The 24,172-nt window shown below is 41.6% G+C and overlaps 1 protein-coding gene across 2 annotated transcripts in view; it reads right to left on the bottom strand.

The window, feature by feature from the left end:
- The window catches only part of itfg1 (integrin alpha FG-GAP repeat containing 1), a 172,149-nt gene that overhangs the window by 100,301 nt on the left and 47,676 nt on the right, over nt 1-24,172 (bottom strand). For both annotated transcript variants that reach the window (XM_061814835.1, XM_061814836.1), the window contains exon 8: nt 11,083-11,164. In XM_061814835.1, the coding sequence (XP_061670819.1) occupies nt 11,083-11,164 (82 nt within the window). The remainder of the gene's footprint in view (nt 1-11,082; nt 11,165-24,172) is intronic.

The raw sequence follows: 24,172 nt of genomic DNA, 5'->3' as shown, positions 1-24,172 counted from the left end.
AGGCTACAATACTGATGTCACAAAAATCTGCTGCAATCTATGAGGATGATGGAAATGAAATGACAGGAGACTTTTCAGCAGTATCATGATCCAAAACATACTGCCAAAAAATGGCCAAAAAACACACCCGAGCAAGGCACTAGTTTCTCCATAAAAGAGGCATCTTGAAGCTGTCATTGCAAACAAAGGCTTTTTGTACTGGACATAAATATTAGTTGTGTTAAACTTGTTCCCTGAGTTATTTTGCATTATTAAACCAGCCAGCCATGATTTACGGATTAGAGGCGGTGGCACTGAAGAGACAGCAAGAAGCAGAGCTGGCAGAAATGAAGATGTTGAGGTTCTCTCTAGGAGTGACCTTCTCTCTAGGAGTGACCCAGGTTGGATAGGACTAGAAATTAGCTCATTAGAGGAACAGCCAAAGTTAGATGTTTTGGAGACAAAGTTAGAGACCAGACTTCGATGGTTTGGACGTGTCCAGAGGAGAGAGTATATTGGTAGAAGGGTGAAAAGCTGCCAGGCAAAAGAGTGAGAGAAAGACCCAAGAGAAGGATGATAAAATGTTGTAAGGGAAGACATGAGGGCAGTGGTGTTAGAGAGGAAGATTTTGGAGATAGGCCTCCATGAAAAAAGACGACGTGGTGTGGCGACCCCTAATGGGACCAGCCGAAAGGAAAAGAAGATTCCAGTAGTCTGACATAGTGCACGTGTGAAAGACAAAATTTATCTTGTTGTCAGATCCGAGCACGACGTGTCTCAGACGTGTTGTCTGCACCATGTGGCTGATGTTTTTTTTTAAATGATTATAAACTTTATTGACCATCAGATATTTAGAGTTCTATGTCAAAAGACATGCGATAAGGCTAAAAATAAACTTGCTTTGTATTCAAATATTGTAGTCTGGACATGATGGTGATGCCGAGAAAATGTCTTTTGCGGAGCTGGTCAATGATCGGCAGATCATGACAATAAAGCCAATCAACTGATCAGCATAAAATGATCATGATTGGCTGATATCGATATCCTGGTTGTTTGTTTCTATGTGCTCTGCAATTGGCTGGCAACCAGTTCAGGGTGTACGCCTCCTCCTTCCCATTGACAGCTGGGATAGGCTCCAGCACTCCTGCGACCATTGTGACAATAAGCGGTGAAGAAAATAGATGTGTGTGTGTGTATATGTGTATATATATAATAAATAAATATATACACACGCACGCACACACACAAATAAATATACATTTATATAAATGGCTGAAAGATTCACAATGAGACATAATTTAGTCACTTGGATGGTGACACTGTGTTGACTGTTTATTATTTATTCCTCACAACCACACACAAATGCAGTATCCACCTGCCCTTTCCTCCATGAATACCTTCTTTCATCTATCTCTCTTTAATTCCCGTTGTGCCCCTACTTCTTCAAACTCATCTGTCACTTTCACTCTTTCCTGCCTCCCTCCAATCAAGGTGCCTCCTCTGGTGTGCATCTCCACTCTTTGTTCACCACCTTGCCTTCCATCCTGATCACTCATCATCAGTCCCTCCCCCAGCACAAATCCAACAAGTCGATTGGCGATGGAGGGAAGGGAGCAGGAGGGACTGTTCCGGGTTTCATGAACTCAGAGGAAATATAAGCACGAAGCAATAAACAGACGAAATGGGCCTGAACACAATGAGGTCAAGGTACAGCATAATTGATGACAGGCTATTTTTCTTTGAAATATTCCTAAGTCAAATTGACCCCCATTCAATATATTCTAATAATCATGAAATCCTTTTTTTATTTATTTACTTTTTAAAGATAGATAAATTAGTGAACCGTGATCATAATGATGTGATGGTAACACTCCCTACACATTGGATCTAAGTGAATAAGTATTGGCTATCGTATTATGAACTGTCAATTTTAATTATTTTGTATGGGTTAAATTTTTTTTTTTTTTTTTTACATTGAACATACACAGCTCTGTCTTAGTGCACACGTGGAACATAAGTTGTGAACACTATACTAACAGCTATCTTTGTGGTGTGAGTCCTCCACTGCTAACTCAATGTCTGGTGGTTATGGGTTGTAAACAACAGCTGCTGCTGATGAAGCGGGTTGATACAGATACACGGTCAGCGCCTCCTGTCTTCTGCACCTTTTTGCTTGGCTTTCACTTTTCACTTGCGCCCATTTAGGGCCCTTGTAACGAAACTTAGTCGGAACCGCATTTGATTTGAGATGTCGTTTATACAGCGGTGAGCTTGCTCACTAGCTGGGCGTGATCAAAGGCTTCAAATGAATCTGGGACAAAGTGACGAGAAAACAGCTGCGCATCATTTGGGCGCTCGAGTCTTCCGACCCCAACCTCCTACCGGTTCTTCAACTTTCTCTCTGTTGGAAAGCTAAGAATGTTTACTTTGTTTTTTGCATTCCATTCTGATTGAAAATTGCATCCAAAAGCGGCACAGTATTAACTCAATTTGCTCTTTGCTCTTTTGTCGCTTAGCTTGGCAGAGAGCAGCAATGTACCAATTTTACAAGAGCCATAATTCCAGAATGCTTTCTTTGTACACACAAAACACGGCAGTGACAGCTTCTCAAATTAGCTCATAGAAGACTAATTGACAAAATTGAAAACTAAAGACATTTTCATTGTAATTATTGTTAGTTTTAGTTAGTTAACCTGTTATGAAAAATATCTTTTTTAATTTATAGTTTTTTTCAATTTCAGTTTAAATTATTTTGTTAGTTTCATTTACTACAATAAACTTGATCCAGATGACTACAGTTTAAACGAGGTGTTGTGTCACAGTCTAAAACAGATAACTGCTCTTTCTTGCCTTTAAAAATGGGAATACGTGACACATACTAAAGGTCTAGCTTCGGCTAAATTTGCTTTCTTAGTCCTTGCATGATCAGGGAGAATACAATGAAAAAACGTTTTTGTGTCTATGCATTTAAAACTGTGCTCCTCTGGCAAAACCTCTGACCCCCAACTCTCATTTCCACACACTACCTTACTAGCTGCATCCTTTCAATATCCATGCCTTTTCTACTTGCCGCCATCATACCACTCTCTTTCTCTCTCTCTTCTGCACGCTAACTTCCACACTTCCGACTGAACCCCTTGTATTGCTTCTTGCAAATGCTGCACATAAATTAGGAATTTGTGGAACAAACCCGTTATCACACGTGGTTGGGAATAGTTTCTGTAGTGTTTTACAACACTATCTCCAATTGTACTGCAATTTCAAACAAAATAGGCTAGTCACTTGATAAGGGAGTGCGATATATGGCTAGAAGAGAGACAGCAATGACGAAAAGACAAGAGAAACAGGTTGAAGAGTTGGGTCAAGCTGAATGAGATAACACACTTCATCCAGGGAGGCAGCTCGCTCTCTCCTGACTTAGTTTTTCAGATTAGAAGAACCGTGACCCTCGCAGGCCTCTATCCTTAGCTCACAAGAGCAACGAGGCTAACGTGGCAGGCACCCCCACAGCTGAAGAGCAGTGAGAAAATATGGAATTGGGTTACAGCTGTTGAAAATGAGTTCTTTTACACCATCTTTGGGTTTGAAAGAACAGGGAGATGGAGACTTAAACACACATCCAAGAGTGCACATCCACACAAACACACACCCTGGTGTGTGTGTGTGTGTGTGTGCCCCATGCAATAAATAAAGGGAAAAATGTAGAGAAATGTAAACAAGTCAGACAGTTCTCAGTAACTTGTGAATATTACTTTGGTGAATGGCAAAGTACACAAATCTTTGTGCAAGGTTCAGTTTACACAGTAAATAGTGAAATAAAATGCAGATTACGAAAAGCTATGCAAGTCAATATTAGTTTGGTGATTGCAAAGACAGCAAGTTATTTCTGTTTAAACAGTAAATATTTTGTGCTATGAAAAGTATTGCCCCCCCACTCAAATTCATAGATTTTTGATAGGATATTTTCCCCCACTTGAACTAAGTGTGTAAAAACACTAATTAAGTCATGAATTAACTTCTGGTTAATCGCAAATTTTGGTTGACTTTCATTGATTACACCGAACTCTGATTACCTCCAAACCAGTTCAATGAAAAAAAATCATTTAAACATAACCTGCCCTGACAAATTTAAGTCACACAAAACAACCCCAAAAACTTTAAAAAAAAAGCAACAAAATGACATGATCCTAAGAAATTCCACAACAGTTGAGACAAGGTAATTGACATCATTATGGAAAAGGTTATAAAAGCCATTTCTAAAGCTGAAGGATTCCGGCAAACCATAGGGAGAACTATGTTCTTTACCCGGAGAAACATGGAACAGTGGTAAAGTGGCCGGCCTCCAAAAATGACCCCAAGACAGAACAGCAATGAGTTATCCAGGAGGCCACAAAGGTACTCAGGACATCAGTCATTGACTTTTGACGAGCGCGTTCGCACTCGCAAATCTGCACAGTTGAGCACGAAGAATTACGCATGTAAAATTTGTTACAAGTAGAAAAAATAGAAATTGAAAGACGCTGCTTATTTTGTGTAGTCTTGACATTAATTTACGTGTTTATTTCATAAACGTTAACAAAACAAGCCTGCTCCCTAAACAATCAGCATTCACCCGGAAACAGGAAATGCAAGTTAACCGTACTGAGCATGTTCGAAAGGGATTCCAAAAGCACATGTTCCGGGCTGCTTCATGTACTCCGAGCACATCTACGTTGAAAGTCATCAATATAATGAACCATGACAAAGGAAATTTAGTTACACCAGGGGTGCTCAATGCGCCGATCGCGAGGCAGTCTTGGTTGATCGTGTGACTGCGTGCCCAAAAAAAAAAAAAAAAAAGACGTTAGAATATCATCCAGCTTGATTCAGGTGTGGCCAATACGTTGAGCGCACGTACATAAAGGCGCGTTCTAGTCAGTCTCCTATTTACGCCGGTCAAATCCGAGAGGCTGGCTGCTTGAAAAGTAGATTTTTGGGGGGAATCTGGGCACCCCTGAGTTACAGTGAAAATATTTCTGGGATATAACACATGTAATGTTTCAGTTTCTAACTATAATAAGTATGAGATTGTGATTTACTTTGACTTGATCTAAGTTCTAATGTTAGACTTGTCTGTCCATATAGCTAAATGCAAACGGTCATTTTCCCCCATGGTACCGCGTTATCTTGCAGTTGAAATGTTTCCCCTCTCCATGCTTTATGAAGATATAGATAATCTACTGCTATCTTTCATCAATGGATTGATAATAGATAGCGCTGTAAATTACGCGAGATTATAACAGCACATCATGATGAAATAAAATGATTTGATTATATGAATATTTAGTTTTTAAATTGAATGTCTATTGACCTCTTTAAAAATGTCTGTCTCAGTCTGTGCAGTGTCAATATATTATGATTATGGTATTGGGTAACAACTACATACTTGGGTATAACAACTCAGCAAGTTATTTTAAGGTCTTGAGATTCCATCCCAAATTACACTTACAACTTTATACCTGCGGGCATGACAGACCAGATCAGTACATTTTTTAAAGGACATCTGCGACATCTCTGCTCTCTGATTTGAGAGAGCAGAGCAATACCAGTGAGCTAAAATTCTGGGCCGCCGACATAGGTCAGCAGCAATGTACCTTGGATCAATGCATGAACCAATCTTGCACAATGTAATTAAGAATGTAAATTTTTCATTACCTGAGTTTACTTCAATGACTTTAACTGAATTGAATCATTCAGGGATGCAGTAGCATGTAGTTGGGACAGAAGCTTCTTACCGCCAGCCTCAAGCACATTTCCAAATGTTCATCAGTTAGGCTGGACCGGTAAAATACTCCTCCTCACATTCTGCATCAGTCTTTTCTTACTTGGTCCAGGTCCCCAACTCATTTTTATGCCCTTTCTGAAATTTGGATGAAAACAGATAACATTTGGAGGTACAGTCTCGTGAAAAAGTATTCACGCCCTTCCTGATTTCATTTTTTTTCAATATTTATAGCCATCACACTATTTTCAAATAATCAAACCAAATTTATCGTCACTCAGAGACAACCCAAGGAAATATAAAATGCAGTTTTCATTGACAATTCTATTTATTTAGGCACAAAAGAAAAATACAAACATTTCAGACCATCTGTGAAAAAGCAAATTGCGCCCTGAACCTGATAAAAGGTTGTACCACCCTCGGCAGCAATAACTGAAATAAAATGTTTGAAATAATTGGTGATGAGTCTTTCACATTGCTCTGGGGCAATTGTCCCACTCTTCTTTGCAGAGTTGTTTCAACTCTGCCATATTAGAGGGTTTTCTAGCATGAACTACTTGTTTAAGGTCAAACCACAGCATCTCAATTGGATTTCAATCCGGAGTTTGACTGGGGCACTCCAAAACCTTAATTTTTTGTTCTTTTTTACAGCCATTCAGAGGTGGACTTGCTGGTGGGTTGACCTGCTGCATGATCCAAGAGTGCTTGTGTTTCTGGGCACGAATTGATGGCCAGATGTTCTCCTTCAGGATTTTTTGCTATACAGCAGAATTCATTGTTCCATCAATCACAGTGAGTTGTCCTGGTCCAGAGGTAGAAAAGCAGCCCCAGACCATCACACTTCCACCACCATGCTTCACTGTTGGCATAATAATCTTACAGTTACATTTTTGACTCATCAGTCTAAAGAAAGTTTCTCCAAAAGTTTTGAGGATCACCAAGATGTTTTTTGGAAAATGTGAGATGAGATTTTGTATTCTTTGCTGATACCAGGGATTTTCGTCAAGGAACTCTCCCATGGATGCCATTTTTGGCCAGTGTCTTTCTTATGGGAGAGTCATGGACATGCCAGCGAGGGCTGCAAGTTTTTAGATGTTGTTCTTTGGTTATTTTGTGACCTACTGGATGAATCGTTGTTGCACTCTTGGAGTAATTTTAGTAGTTGGCCGTCCACTACTGGGGAAGGTTTGCTGCTGTTCCCAGTTTTCTCCATTTGTGGATAACGGCTTAGACAGTGCTTCGCTGGAGCCCCAAAACCTTGGAAATGGCTTTGTAACCTTTTCCAGACTGATAGATTTCAATCATTTTTTCGGATTGTTGCATTATGCATTGGTTCTTGGGGATTGATAAGGAGAAAGGTTGATGAGGGCCATTCAATAAATAAGGTGAAATTTTCTTTCTTTTTTCCAATACTGATAGATGCTCATTTTTTAAAATAATTTTTCAACGTAGTCTCCCAGCACTGTCACACTTTTCCCCTCTGTGCACATGCTTTCATATTCCCTCAGCGTAAAAATCTTTGGACTGATGTTTCAGCCGCTCAACCGATACTTCTATTTCTTCATCAGATGAGGACAAATCCGAGAAATCAGCGCTGACAATAACTGTGTTGGAACGTAACCAAGCACATTACAGTTCACATCCGCTCATCTGACTCCCAATATGTCAGTGACCGGGAACATTCAAAATCGTCGATACAAACAACCTTAAACGATATCTGATGAAAATCATATATTTTAAAGTTACAGTACCAATGATATGACCAATCTTATACTTTGTTTTCAATGAGTGGAGTTTCCCTTTAATGTCTTCACTTGTGTAACTAAGTGACATTGGGTCACAAAAACAGAAGAAGAAAAGGAGTATAAGACCAATTGCTGGAATGTCTAGTAATCCAGTATTAATAAAGCACATGCCCTGGGTGTGGCCACCTTCTTGCCCCGTACGCACCTGCTCCTGTGAGCAGCATCCCCATCTGTGCCTTGTCTGCCCTAATTACACCATCCATATATACCTCGTGTCTCTGTTGCCAGCATCACGTTCCAGTGTTCCCTGTTCCATGTTATCTGACTCGTAGTAAGATTAGACTTTGTCTTGTTTTTTTTACCTTGCCTTCTGGCTCACGTTTTTGGATACTGTTGCCTTTTTGGACTGCTTGCCTGTCAACGGACCTCTGCCTGTAATTAAAATCCTCTTGTCAAAATGCCCCTTGTTTCAGGATTCCTGCATTTTGGGTCCTATTCCATGTTGTGCCCTTGAAAGCTCATGTATCAAACTCATGGTCCGGGGGCCATATCCGGCCCATCTTATCATTAAATATTAATAAAATAATTTAATATTAATTAACAAAAATAGTTGCATGTTTATAGGCTTCTGATTTCAAAACTGGTCATCAATCTGTTTGTTTTATCTATGTACAATATCATATGAAACAATTTTTTTTAAATTGGTTAACAGTCATAACAACCCTTGGAGAGAATTCATTACTACAGTGTGGCCCATGACAAAAATATGTTTGACACCCCTGTAATACACTTCATGTGAATTTTTTATTAATCAAACATTTTTAGAAGGCATGTCGTCATCACATTTTTTCATTTGGGGCAGGGGACCAATATGACTCGTTAATAGCAAAGGATTAGTGTTAGGGCTATCATGATCTCATGTTTTTAGAATACATTATCTTACAGATATTTCTTTCTTTACATACACGCTATTGTTGCTGTTTGCCTGAGACAATTTGAATTCAGAGATTATGTTGTCAATGAAGTCCACAAAAAAGGTTACAACCTGCAATCAACTCACACGTTACAGACGATGATGTAGAACATCATCTGTCACTACTAAAGTCACAAAGTAGGCTAATGTAGCAGTTTAGCTACCTCGTCAAACATTAAGTTTAATTTAAATTGGTTTGGGATGATTAAAAATAAAAATGACGTAATTGTAAACGTTTTAGAACAGCTAAGTAACTATCGGTGGGAAGGTTTATGAAAATAATCCAAAACTTTTCTTTCCTTGTAATTTTTTGTTTTTCTCTGTTACTAATGAGGTGAAGTTGTGTGCACTCTAGGACAGAAAGCAGTATCTTAAGTATATCAACCACTGAATAGATACTTTTCATTGACGTCACGCCGACCACGTGTTTTTGTTTACAACGCCATTTTGGATGGCAAGATTGTGTCTAGATATCATGGTTAAGAAGCGATAAGTGTATACTGTAATGTTTTAGCAACAGTCATCATTTGATCTTTTATCTTGAAAGTCCTTTGACAAACGAACACTGTAACCAGAGGTGATTGAGGCAGTTGTGCTGGAGTGAGGAATAAAGAAATAAGTCAAATGTGAAACAGCAAGTATCGTCTTGTGCTCACTAGATTGAGCTATAATACTTCTCCTATATAGCAAGTGTGGTGTGATTGTGTCGACGTCAGCGGGGCGCGACGGGACCGGACGATGAGGTTGGCGGGGGGTTGGGTGGACGGCCGAACTAAATATCACTCATGTTCAAAAGTACAGTGGACTGAGACGACAGCAAGATCATAACATGGTGTCAGAGTGACGGTAGTATAACTACGGAGTCACGAAAAAAAAAAAAAACTCAGGGGAAAAAAAAAAATGAAGACAACGAGGAGGCGTTGGGTGTTCCAACTCATCCAATTTACCAAATGCGTGGCGGCGATTCAAGCAACACGCCAAACTCAGGTTCACGGGACCGCTTATAAACAAAGCTTACGAGGAAAAATGCACTTTCCTCCCGCTGTGGATCGGCGATAAAGGACCGGATGTCAGCAATACGTTGACACTGACCGGAGCTGAAGATACGTTGCTAAAAAAATATTACAAAAAATTCTCTGATTACCTCACTCTGAAAGCAAACCCCATATTTGCTACATATAAGTTTCACAAGAAGTCGGAAGTTAACCGTGAGTCATGTGAGCACTTTGTGACAGAACTCAAGCCGTTGGTTAAAGACTGAAACAACACAAACAGCAGTGAGCTGGTCAGAGACCACATACTTTTCGCTACCAACTCACCGAGTGTGCGCATAAAGTTACTTAGCCAGGGGCCAGAGCACACACTCGAAAAAAGCGATCAGCATAGACTGCTCCCACGACTTAGCAAAAGTGCAGCAAAAGGCTATGGCTAGGAACAACCACGAGGTTCATGTTATCCGCCGCAAACCTGGAAAGCAAAGTTTCACTGCGGGTGCTAGTAGGCATATGAACAGCACAAATACCTCCACAAAGATATGTAACAAGTGTGAAGAATATCACAGTAAATTAGCTGAATGTCCAGCAAAAGGTAAACAATACCTGAAGTGTCAGACCCCTTTTTCTGTCCGTTTTTACAACCATAGGTCACACAATGAAATACCATGATGAAAAGGGCATTATAAGCAAGCCAATATTCACAAAAAGATCACTAAAAAATGCGAGTTCTATTCTACTTTTGCCGTCCAGTGGAGGTCGAAATAAAAGTCATGTGACTCATGACGTCATGTGAAAAGTATCTATACAGAAGAATTTAAGTGGCGTTGCTAACGGACTCAAGAGTTGGCCCTAGAAGATGCCAGATCCATTACAGATCTATCAGATCACTTGGCATTATGATCACGGCTATATAAAAAGCCACACAAAAAAGTGCATTCGAGCATTAGTAACTCCAGCACAAATAGGATCTTGATGTGAATATAATTTTTATAGTCCTGAACGTGTTTATTGAAGTGTCAACATTAAAATGTCATCATCTGTTGTGTTGGCTCTGAGATAAAGCTGTCTACAATGTTTTTTAAATTGAGACCATACCATATGAACTATAACTTTAAATCTAATGACAATTTTCCTGAGTCACAGTTTGTAAATGTGATTGTTTAATTCTGAAGACAGCCACATCCCCACTTATGAGAGCATGTGCTCATGTAAGGTGTTATTTTTACTTGTCTTGAAAAGAATTCCTTTTTATTACCAAATGACTTGTAAGTCAATGTCACATTGAAGGTGGAAAAAAGTTGTCATTGTTTATCATATACAGCTTTTTTTAAATGGTGTTCTCTTAAAAACCGTAGGCGTTACAAGACTGTCACCACAAACAAAGGAGTTCAGATATTCAGTTAGTGAGTTATAAAAACAATTAGGTGCAGTAAATGCAGTTAATCATAATCTTTGTTGTTGTTCATTTAACTTTTAGAGTTGTGAATACTTTTAGTGTTGTGATTTTATCTCCTCCCCATTGTCACTTAGACGTGATCTAAGCTTATTACATAACCACACATTTAAGAAAGCAAAGGTATACAGAAACTTTGGAACGTTATGGTTTTTACCAGTTTGCTTTGTACTCACCAAAATCAGCAAATGATGACTGTCCCACACTGGAGAAAGGAGAGTCTTCAGGCAGAACAGTTTCACGGCTGAAGTTGCCATCCTGAAATCACAGAAAGAAAAAATAAAACACACACAAAATATATGCAAACATATACATAGGCTCGGACACAAACACACAACATAAACATACAGGCATGCAATTGGGTGCATTTATATGCTAAGAGGAAATGGCGTGCTGTAGCCTGGCTGTAGCAGTTGGGAGCATGGCTCCGTACAACAGACCCAAAACTAAAACTTAAAGTGGGCCTGTCATGAAATGGATGATTTTTGGTATATTAATGAAAAACCCTCACCCAATATGGTCCCATGTGTTTTTTCTACCACAAAACATGATTTTCATGTATACAACTTTTTGTAACTCCCACCATGAACATCCTCTCAGGGATTTGTTTTTGAGAAGAAGCAGGAAGTGACGTAAAGGACAGCGGTGCCCCCTCGTGGACTTGTTTGTTTCCATTAGTTTTACCTCCGGGAAGGTAGCTCGTTGTTCCTTCGTCTTAGCCAAAATTCCGGCTCAATGCATTGCTGGACATTCCTTGAACACTCGGGAGAATGGAATTACCCTTCATAAGTTTGAAAGAGAGCCTGTTTGTTGTGAAAAATGGATTGCACGGGTGCAGAGGACGAGGGCTTTGTGGATTCCAAATAACAGATAGGTGTGTATACAGCTACTAAAAAAAAATAATAGTTTGGGGCGGACCACGTAATCGGTCTCCCTCATAACGTAACAAAAGATCCGCGTATGAAATGTGTCGATGTCCGCATACAGCTACTAAAAAAAAATAATAGTTTGGGGCAGACCATGTAATGGGTCTCTCTCATAACGTAACAAAAGATCCGCGTATGAAACAATCGTGTAATATTGCCCTGGGGGCTCGAAACAATAGTGTAATATTGCGCCGGTACCTTCACTCGGTTGTGTGGTGTTGTCCTTTTCGAAAAGAGCTTTGGTGTCAGAAGGGGCGTTGGGAAAATCCCAATATCTCTGTTGTTCGGCTTACTTAGTAGCAGGCACTACGCGTTTTCAACGGCGGAAGTGATGATGACGTCAAGGACAGAGGACGCGACTAATATGGCGACTACTTGGATGTCGAGGGACACTCAATCGCGCAACTTTGTGCATGGATGACGCACGATCCGCTCACATTGATTTTTTTCGTATAGACATTGACGTGAATACTGTTATATGTATTTTTCATTACAATATCTATTTTAGAATGTTTATAGGGATGACAGTCCCACTTTAAGCGTAACGGCTCGTTTTATATTGAGACAAGAACACGACGATAGAGGCAATTCTAATTTCACGCGATCATGATTATTGCTACATCCTTAATCCATCCATCATCTCAGCCGCTTATCCTCACAAGAGTGTTGGGAATGCTGGAGCCTATCCCAGTGATCTTTGGGCAGGAAGTGGGGTAAACTCTGAACTGGTGGCCAGCAAATCGCACACATCCTTAATTTATACACTATACAGTGGTGTATTGATTAATTAAATCGATGTATCAATTTATATTATGGTGATCAAACTTGATCGAGCTGTGCTCAGGAAATAAAGACTTCCAGACTAGCGTTAAACTGTTCCATCCATCCATCCATCCATCCATCCATCTTCTACCGCTTGTCCGGGTCGGGTCAAGGTGGCAGTAGCTTTAGTAGAGATACCCAGACTTCCCTTTCCCCAGCCACTTCATCCAGCTCTTCTGGAGGGATCTCTAAGCATTCCCAGGCCAGCCAAGAGACATAGTCTCTCCAGTATGTCCTGGGTCGTCCACTGGGTCTCTTTCTGGTGGGACATGCCCGGAACACCTCACCAGGGAGGCGTCCGGATCAGAAAACCAAGTCACCTCATCTGGCTCCTCTCAAAGCCGAGGAGCAGGGGCTGGACACTGAGCCCCTCTCGGATGACAGGGATTCTCACCCTATCTCTAAGCGAGAGCCTGGACACCGTGCGGAGGAAACTCATTTTGGCCGCTTGTATCTGGGATGTTTTTCTTTCGGTCACGACCCACAGCTCGTGACCATCGGTGAGGATAAGAACGTAGACTGCCTGGTAAATTGAGAGATTTGCCTCCTTATTTACCATGATGAAGAGACTGATACAAAGTCCACATCACTGCGGACGCTGGACAAATTCCCTGTCGATCTCCCGCTCCATTCTCTCGTCACTCGTGAACAAGACCCCAAGATACTTGAACTCCTTCACTTGGGGCAGGATATGACCCTGACCTGGAGAGGGTACACCCCCGTTTTCCAACTGAGGACCATCGTCTCAGATTTGGTGGTGCTGATTCTCATCCTTCACACTGGGCTGTAAACTGCTCCAGTGAGCATTGGAAATCACAGTTTCATGAAGCCAACAGAACCACATCATCTACAAAAACACCCTCTACTGCCTCTAGAAATCCTGTCCATAAAAGTTATGAAAAAAAATCGTTGATAAAGGCCAGTTTTGGTGGAGTCCAACTCTGGAAATGAGTCTGACTTATTACCGGCAATGCGGACCAAATTCTGATACAGGTCGTACAGGACAGCCCGCATCAAGGGGTCCGGTACCCCATACTGCTGGAGAATCCCCCATGAGACTCCCCGAGGGACACGGCCGAACGGCTTCTTCAAGTTCACAAAACAGATGTAGACTGGTTGTGAGAATTCCTGTGCATCCTCGAGAATCATGCGGAGTGTTTAGAGCTGGTCCACTGTTCCATGGCTAGGACGAAAATCACAGTACTCCTTCTGAATCTGAGATTCGACTTCCCAACGGACTTTTTAAACACATCGGTGACCTCAACCCAAGAGGTAGAAGAGTCCGCTCAGAGAACCCAGACTGAGCTTCCGCATGGGAAGGTGTGTCGGTGGAATTGAGGAGGTCTTCGAAGTATTCTTCTCACAGACTCACAACGCTCTGGAGTTGAGGTCAATAGTGCGTCATCTTCACAATACACAGTGTTGATGGTCCACTACCTCCCCCTCCTGAGACGCCGGATGGTGGACCAGAATTTGTTACATTGTTTTTAAATGTAATCAATCCCGCCTACTATGCCATGTTTTATTTGCAGAGTTGTGGTGTGGAGGGGATTAGCTATGGGGTGTCCAGGGACTGCTCAAGAGTGTTTCAACCAGTTGGGGGGCTGGGCGTGCATGGCTCTAGCCCGATGGTCGGCAACCCGCGGCTCTTTAGCGCTCCGCTAGTGGCTTCCTGGAGCTTTTTCAAAAATGTTTGAAAATGGAAAAAGATGGGGGAGAGAAATATATTTTCTTTCAATATGGTTTCTGTATGAGGACAAACATGACAAAAACATTCTTAATGTTTTCCTGTGCTGAATGTTTAGAATACAATGCCTTGTGAAAGAATACGGTCCCTTTTGCCAGATTTCAGGCTTCAAATATAAAGATATAAAATATTTTTTTTTATCAAGAAACAAAAACAAGTGGAACACAATCGTGAAGTGGAATGACATTTATTGGATATTTAAAAAAATTTTTTTTAACAAAAAAACCTGAAAAGGGGGAGTGCAATATTATTCGACCCCCTTGCATTAACATTTTGTAGCACCACCTTTTGCTGCAATTACAGCTGGAAGTCGCTTGGGGTATGTCTCTATCAGTTTTGCACATCGAGAGACTGAAATTCTTGCCCATTCTTCGTTGCAAAACAGCTCGAGCTCACCGAGTTTGGATGGAGAGCCTTTGTGAACAGCAGTCTTGATTGGATTCAGGTCTGGACTTTGACTTGGCCATTCTAACACCTGGATACGTTTATTTGTGCACCATTCCAGTGTAGATTTGGCTTTATGTTTTGGATCATTGCCCTGGTGGAAGATACATTTCTGTCCCAGTCTCAGGTCTTTTGCAGACTCCAAGATGTTTTCTCCCAGAATGGTCCTGTATTTGCCTCCATTCATCTTCCTATCAATTTTAACCATCTTCCCTCTCCCTGATGAAGAAAACCAGGCCCAAACAATGAGGCTGCGACCACCATGTTTGACAGTGAGGATGGTGTGTTCAGGGTGATGAGCCGTGTTGCTTTCACGGCAAACATATCGTTTTGCTTTGTGGCCAAAAAGTTGGATTTTGGTTTCATATGACCAGAGCACCTTCTTCCACATGTTTGGCGTGTCTCCTAGGTGGCTTGAGACTTTTTATGGTTATCTTTGAGAAATGGCTTTCTTCTTGTCACTCTTCTATAAAGGGCAGATTTGTGAAGTGAACGACTGATTGTTGTCCTATCGACAGACTCTCCCACCTCACCTGTAGATATCTGCAGTTCATCCAGAGAGATCTTGCGACTCTTGGGACTCTTGGCTGCATCTCTGAGGAGTCTTCTCCTTGCTCAAGGTGAAAGTTTAGAGGGATGTGTACACCTGCAGTGGTCTGATACTCCTTCCATTTCAATATGATTGCTTACACAGTGCTACTTGAGATGTTTAAAGCTTGGGAAATCTTTTTTATTGAAATCCTGCTTTAAACCTCTCTACAACGGTATCTTGGACCTGCCTGGTGTGTTCCTTGGTCTTCATGATACTCACTGTACTTTAAACAGAACCCTGAGACTATCGCAGAGCAGGTGCATTTATACGGAGACTTGATTACACACAAGTTGATTCTATTTATCATCTCAGTCAACATTGGATCATTCAGAGATCCTCACTGAACTTCTGGAGTGAGTTTGCAGCACTGAAAGTAAAAAGGGGCCGAATAACATTGCACGCCCCACTTTTCAGTTTGTTATTTGTTAAAAAAGTATAAAATACCCAATAAATTTGATTCCACTTCATGATTGTATCTCACTTGTAGTTGATTCCTGACAATTTTTTTTCATTTAATCTTTATGTTTTTGAGCCTGAATGTGGCGAAGGTTTGAAAACTTCAAGGGGGCCGAATACTTTCATAAGGCACTGTAAATATTAAATTTATTGTAAATATTGAATTTCCAACATTTCTATCAACAAAACTGCAACACACATTTCTATCAGTCGGGCGGGATGCTCGTCAGGTGGCTGTTAACAAATTGGTGGCTGCGTGATGGGCCAAGGATCCCAAGGGGAAAAAGAGAAAAATAACTGAGAACAGCGAATTCAACGTGTCTTCAACTGAATCATTTGCATTCATTGCCAAAGCGGAAGGATTGCCTGAATATTTGCATTGTAGCGAGAAGTTGTCAAATAACAAAAAGAGTAATGTGCAAAGACAGACAAGGCATGCTACATTTGTAGCCGAATGTCCAGTTGGGAAAGAGAGAAAAAGTGCAATTGCAACACATGTGGCGAAATTAAAGGGGCGCAAAAAGAAATTTAAGAAGTGGATTGCATCTCCAAATTCAACTACTACTGCAAGTTTTGTTGCAACCCGGGAAATAATAAAGCGTGGAAAACCGTTCACAGATGGAAGGAGCTGAAAGTCTGAAAACAGAAGTCGCGTTAAATTGGTAAGAACATAATCCTGTCAAAGGCATATATTCAGTAACAGAGTAGCTGTTTTCAAAAGGCTGCTGTTTTATTTTCATAAACGCAGGCTGCATTTTATTGCACTCTGTTTAGTGCCCAGATAAGGGGCACGTTATGCACGGTCCATTTTGTTATTATGAATCCTCAAAATAAAAATGACATCAAAAATTGGATTTCTTCATTGTATTTCTTCAATTTTATCAAAGCAATGAAACTTCTTCTTCTTCTTTTCCTTTCGGCTTGTCCCGTTAGGGGTCGCCACAGCGTGTCATCTTTTGCCATCTTAGCCTATCTCCGGCATCTTCCTCTCTAACCCCAACTGCCCTCATGTCTTCCCTCACCACATCCATAAACCTTCTCTTTGGTCTTTCTCTTGCCCTTTTGGCAGCTCCATCCTCTGCACCCTACCACCAATATACTCACTCTCTTGCCTCTGAACATGTCCAAACCATCGAAGTCTGCTCTCTCGAACCTTGTCTCCAAAACATCCAACTTTGGCTGTCCCTCTAATGAGCTCATTTCTAATCCTATCCAACCTGCTCACTCCGAGCGAGAACCTCAACATCTTCATTTCTGCCACCTCCAGTTCTGCTTCCTGTTGTTTCTTCAGTGCCACCGTCTCGAATCCGTACATCATGGCCGGCCTCACCACTGTTTTGTAAACTTTGCCCTTCGTCCTAGCAGAGACTCTTCTGTCACATAACACACCAGACACCTTTCGCCAGCTGTTCCAACCTGCTTGGACCCGTTTCTTCACTTCCTTACCAAACACACCATTGCTCTGGATTGCTTACCCTAAATATTTGAATTCGTCCACCCTCGCTATCTCTTCTCCCTGTAGCCTTACTCTTCCCCCTCCACTTTTATCATTCACGCACATATATTCTGTTTTACTTCAGCTAATCTTCATTCCTCTCCTTTCCAGTGCATGTCTCCATCTTTCTAATTGTTCCTCTGCACGCTCCCTGCTTTCACTGCATATCACAATATCATCTGCGAACATCATGGTCCAAGGGGATTCCAGTCTAACCTCATCTGTCAGCCTATCCATTACCACTGCAAACAGGAAGGGGCTCAGAGCTGATCCCTGATGCAGTCCCACCTCCACCTTAAATTCCTCTGTCACACCTAAGGCACACCTCACCATTGTTCTGCTGCCATCATACATCTCCTGTACTATTTTAACATACTTCTCTGCCACACCAGACTTACTCATGCAGTACCACAGTTCCTCTCTTGGTACTCTGTCATAGGCTTTCTCTAGATCCACAAAGACACAATGTAGCTCCTTCTGACCTTCTCTGTACTTTTCCACTAGCATCCTCAAGGCAAACCATGCATCTGTGCTACTCTTTTTAGGCATGAAACCATACTGTTGCTCGCAGATACTTACTTCTGTCCTGAGTCGAGTCTCCACTACTCTTTCCATAACTTCATTGTGTGGCTCATCAACTTTATTCCTCTATAGTTCCCACAGCTCTGAACATCCCCTTTGTTCTTAAAAATGGGAACTAGAACAATTTTTCTCCATTCTTCAGGCATCTTTTCGCCCGCTAGTATTCTGTTGAATAAGTTGGTCAAAAACTCCACAGCAATCTCTCCAAATTGCTTCCATACCATTACCGGCATGTTATTAAGACCAACTGCCTTTCCATTTTTCATCCTTTGCCTTTCTGACCTCCCCCTTAGTAATCATTCCCACTTCCTGGTCCTTCACACTTGCCTCTTCAACTCTTCATTCTCTCTCATTTTCTTCATTCATCAACTTCTCAAAGTATTCTTTCCATCTATTTAGCTCACTACTGGCACCAGTCAACACATTTCCATCTCTATCCTTAATCACCCTTACCTGCTGCACATCCTTCCCATCTCTATCCCTCTGTCTGGCCAACCTGTAGAGATCCTTTTCTCCTTCTTTCGTGTCCAACCTGGTGTACATGTCGTCATATGCCTCTTGTTTAGCCTTTGCCACCTCTACCTTTGCCCTACGTCGCATCTCGATGTACTCCTTTCACCTCTCCTCACTCCTCTAAGTATCCCACTTCTTCTTCGCTAATCTCTTTCCTTGTATGACACCCTGTATTTTGGGGTTCAACCACCAAGTCTCCTTCACCCCTTTCCTACCAAAAGACACACCAAGTACTCTCCTGCCCGTCTCTCTGATTACCTTGGCTGTCGTAGTCCAGTCTTCCGGGAGCATCTGCTGTCCATCGAGAGCCTGTCTCTCCTCTTTCCGAAAGGCCGCACAACATTCTTCCTTTCTCAGCTTCCACCACCTGGTTCTCTGCTCTACCTTTGTCTTCTTAATCTTCCTACCCACGACCAGAGTCATCCTACACACTACCATGCTATCCTTCAGATTACATCGTCTGCACAAAATATAATCCACCTGCGTGCTTCTACCTCCGCTCTTGTCGGTCACTATATGTTCCTCCCTCTTCTGGAAATAAGTGCTCACTACAGCCATCTCCATCCTTTTTGCAAAGTCCACCACCATCTCCCTCAAAGTTCCTTTCCTGGATGCCGTACTTACCGATCACTTCTTCATCGCCCCTGTTTCCTTTACCAATATGTCCATTACAATCTGCAGCAATCACAACACTCTCGCTGTCTGGGATGCTCAGAACTACTTCCATCTAGTTCCTTCCAGAATTTCTCTTTCAACTCTAGGTCACATACTACCTGTGGGGCATAGCTGCTAACCACATTATACATAGGTTACTTTCGGCTTGTCCCTTTCGGGGTCGCCAGAGTGTGTCATCTCAGATGAACGCACATATATGGTTGGCACAATTTTTACGCCGGATGCCCTTCCTGACGCAACCCTTCTCAGGGAGTAACCACATTATACATACCAGCCTCAATTCCAAATTTTAGTCTCGTCACTCGATCTGATACTCTTTTCACCTCCAAGACATTCTTAGCCAGCTCTTCCTTTAAAATAACCCCTACTCCATTTCTCTTCCCATCTACTCGGTGGTAAAATAATTTAAACCCTGCTCCTAAACGTCTAGCCTTAATACCTTTCCACCTGCTCTCTTGGATGCACAGAATATCAACCTTTCTCCTAATCATCATGTCACCCAACTCCTGAGCTTTTCCTGTCATAGTCCCAACATTCAAAGTCTCTACACGAAGTTGTAGGCTCTGTGCATTGCTCTTTTTCCTCTGACGATGGATCCGGTTTCCTCCTCTTATTTGTCTTCGACCCACAGTAGCTGAATTTCCACCGACGCCCTGCAGGTTAGCAGTGGTGGGGGCAGGCGTAGTTAACCCGGGCCACGACCGATCCGGTATGGGATTCTTTCGATGAACGCTCATATTTGTTTGGCACAGTATTTGCGCCGCATGCCCTTCCTGACGCAACCCTCTGCATTTATCCGGGCTTGGGATCGGCCTACAGATTGCACTGGTTTGTGCCCCCATAGGGCTGCATTTCAAAGCAATGAAACATAATTCAATAATATTGTAATGAAGTTAAACTTGAGGTGGCAACGTACAACAGAGCAGTCAACGTGGTATGTTGTTCTCCACAGAATGCACTGCAGGGAAAATAAACATTTAATCATGAATGAACATTATGTATTTGTAGCCAACTTAGTCATTTTGATAGTAGGCTAATATAGCTAATATAGATACATACAGCATGCATGGCCTTCATTATAAGGCTTATATAAGGCTTTTAATTTTTTGCGACTCTAGACACATTTGTATTTTGTTTTTTTGGTCCAATATGGCTCTTCCAACATTTTCTGTTGGCGACGCCTGCTCTAGCCTCTGCCTTCACACATTTCTATTACTTACACTATACTTTTTTTGCATATTGGGCACATTTACATACCATATAGTGTGCCCTGGGTGTCAAGCACAAGGGGGACGTGAAGGTAGATCTTGGCATAACTTTGGTGGTCTCCAGTACAGTCGCTCCCCCTTTTCTGCATGGCCAGTTGTCCAGTTTTAATGAATCATACACTTACACATACGCCAGAGGGAGGAAGTACATCATGGGTAAAGATTGACGTGCCGCCTAGCCAATGGGATGCCAGGAAGATGCAATGGCGACACCCAATGGGAGACCAGCTCAATCGCACCACACAAACCAAAATACAGGATGTTTACATTCAGTGGAATTTGTGGAATTCAGTGCCCATTTTTTACCTTTCGTAGCCTGAATATCCTTCGTAACTAGAGACAATATTTTTTTTCGAAAACGTGTTTCGTAACCTGAATTTTTCATTACGAGAGATGCTTATTAGTAAAGGTACCATAGTATTGGACAGAACCACAGTTCCCAGCATGTACAGTTTGCTTAAGCAGAGGCATATGCGCTGGCTTGGCCATGTAGTAATGGAGGATGGGAGAATTCCAAAGGACCTACTCAATGGAGAACTGACACACAAGGAACCCATCCCATAGGCAGACCCAAACTCCGCTTTAATATGTCTCCAAGAAAGAACTGAAAATCCTTCATATTAAAGTGGACACCTGGGAGGCCACTGGTTCTGACCAACTGGTGTGGAGACAGGCAGTGAAAGACAGGCTGTCAAGCTTTTAGGGGACACTTGCTCGACTGTCTGAGGCAAAGAGACAAAGAAGAAAAGCTTCATCCTGGCCAGATACACCAGCAACTCCACTCATCTGTTCTGAATGCTGGAGAGACTCACATTCCTGTATCAGCCTGACCAGCCACACCAGACAATGTCTTCAACTCCAGTGAGCAAGCCCATAGCCTCCAGAGACACAAATGCCAAAGAAGAGGTTTCCCTTGCCCGGACCTATATAACTCTGTACTTATCAAATATAAAATTCAGCCAAAGATGAATGCATGATAAAATGTGAATGTCAAATGGTGTGCGCATACAATTGAGTACTCAATAGACAGAGATGGAAGCATATGCAGGTGCATGAATCTGACAATAGCATTCATCACTCATTTTAGCTCATTTAAAAATGTCAAAATCATTTCAAATTGCAGTAGTTGTGAAAGGCAGATTTTCAGAAATGGTTATGCTAAGTTTAGCTACTGATGTGTAAACTGTTACAATCAAGCAGATTGCAATTTGAGAACATTAATATTCACTTTCCTTTGCCTTTAGGCTGTGAACCAAACTTTCCAGCAAATAAGCTTGATGAATACATCCTCGATAAACTGAACCTGAAAAAAATCCCTGGGGTGTATAATCGAAGGTTGAAAATTCTAGCGCTTTATTTGCACATTTTTCCTATATTTTTTTCATCCCTGGTTCATCCATCTTTTCCTTCCAACCCCCATTCTGTTTCTTGTTGCCGGGACTCCTCCCATTCCCTCTCGCGGCGATAAGATACACTGCTGCTCACTTTGTGCCTCAACCTGCTGAATTTCAAGCAGGTCCCCCATCCGCAACACACTCAGACATACACACTCACACAAAACAGCCACAGAGTCTCCCCTGGCTCTGCACCGGCGGAATATTAACTCGTCCTGCAGAAGCAGCCGGCATACGTGCAGCCTACTGAAGCTTCACAGATCAGAAATGAACAGAGGTGTTGGTGCTTCATGACTCATTATTGTCTCTGATCAGTGGGTGGACACCTACTCGTTAAGGGCATACAACACAACAGTGTTGTTTACGCTACTGAAAAAATGGGCACTGCTTTACCCACTCATATTAAACTGCAAACTGGCAACAAGTATTATCCATCCATTTCCCGAGCAGCTTATTCTTACGAGGGTCACGAGAGTGCCGGATCTTATGCCAGCTAACTTCGGGCAATAGGCGGACCCTGAACTGGGCACCAGTCGCATTAGTCACCAGTTATTGCAGCAAATGTGTTTAAAATGTTAGCATTTTATCACAGTAGACAGTGTAGAGAAGAGAAATAGTCAGAAATGCTTCATCTTCATGTTTGACAGTACGCGGTATCCTTAAAATATATTGCGAAATAAGAACCTTTACCAATTCAAAATCAATTGTGAAATAAATATTCGGTGAAAAAGACACCTCCAGTAAATCTCCCATATATTTGGTTCCCTAATTTGTATTTGTTCTTTAGGGCAAAATATACACAGTTATTCACAGTAAAACTCTCAATTTGCATTTTTTTGCTCTTTCTGAAATGAGCTCTAAATTGGGAAGGAGTACAAGCAAATGGTGTCAAAGAAGTAAGGGTGATACACCTCGACTGAGGAAAAAAAGGTTTGTATTCAAAGTGGTTGTTTTTTTTTATCATTCATAACTACCACTTTTTACGTTCCTTCTTCCATTGTTCATTCCCTTCCATCCATCCATCCATCCATCCATCCATTTTGTGAGCTGCACGAGGGTTGCGGGAGTGCTGGAGCCTATCCCAGCTGTCATCGGGCAAGAGGCAGGGTACTCCCTGAACTGGTTGCCAGCCAATTGCAGGGCACATGGTGACAGACAACAGTCGCACTCACAATCACACCTAAGGGCAATTTAGAGTCTCCATTTCATGCATGATTTTGGGATGTGGGAGGAAACCGGAGTGCCCAGAGAAAACCCACGCAGGCACGGGGAGAAGATGCAAACTCCACACAGGTGGGGCCAGAATTCGAACCCTGGTCTTCAGAACTGTGAGGCCAACGGTTAACAGCTGCGCCACCCTGCTGCTTTTATCATCCCTCAATCATTCTTCCTTACTTTCTTTCAAACATCTTTTCCTTCATCCCTTCCTTCCCAAACATCCTAGTTTCTATCCTTCCATCATTTCCCCTTCCCTTTTCCTTAATTTCTCTCTTCTTTTCAAGCCATCCTTAATTCGTCCATTCTTCCTTTCATAGCATCCTTTCATAAGTTAATTTCACGTACATACGTACTTTTGATCAACGTTGTATTTATTGGTAAAATGAGAGCATCCCTCTATTGCGTAGGAAAAAAATTTTGGAAGTTAAGTAATTGTTAGTTTTACTGTCAACATACACCCAAGTGAACTTCACATTTCCCAGGCAGTAACAAAAAAAAATAATAATAAATAAAATCTTATGTAAGCCATTCATTGTCAAAGGTAATGGTGTAAGGTGAAAATGTATTAAAATATTTTGGAATTATAGAGGACAAGCTTGACAGCGAGTGGATATGTTGTGTGAACTTAGATGTCCTGAGAAAGATAAGCGGGAAATTTCCAATTTGATTTCAAGTCCAATTAAAGTTCCAAGAGGGGAAAAAACAAAAGAAAATAGGAGATTGTTTATTATTTATCATTTGAAATCAAACAAATATGACTAGCTCAAGACAAAATACTTAACTGCAGTCTGACAATTGACTTTTGGAAGATTTGGACAATCAAAGTGCTATAAAACGTGCCAAAAAAATGTCAAATAAAATCAACCCACCATTGGAAAGAGTAATGTTAACAAGGAGGACAATGAATACTTGGATTTAAACAACAACTATGAAATCAGGCTTCAAAATTGTCAAGAACTGAGAAATTCTTTGCGATGCTCTGGGCTCGTTGCTGGGTCCTTCCAGCTGTCAATCAAATACTATTGCATATCCTATCCATCTGCAGGAAGAGGAGTGATGCACAAAGCAAGCATTCACTGGCCGCAGAGAGTATTTCTGCCTTTTTGTTTCCATTGAAACTCAGCGGGCTGTCAA

Source organism: Syngnathoides biaculeatus, chromosome 3, assembly GCF_019802595.1.
Source record: "Syngnathoides biaculeatus isolate LvHL_M chromosome 3, ASM1980259v1, whole genome shotgun sequence".
Taxonomy (NCBI): Eukaryota; Metazoa; Chordata; class Actinopteri; order Syngnathiformes; family Syngnathidae; genus Syngnathoides; species Syngnathoides biaculeatus.
The sequence above is the reverse complement of the archived record's forward strand: the minus strand, read 5'-3'. Positions and strand labels throughout refer to the sequence as shown.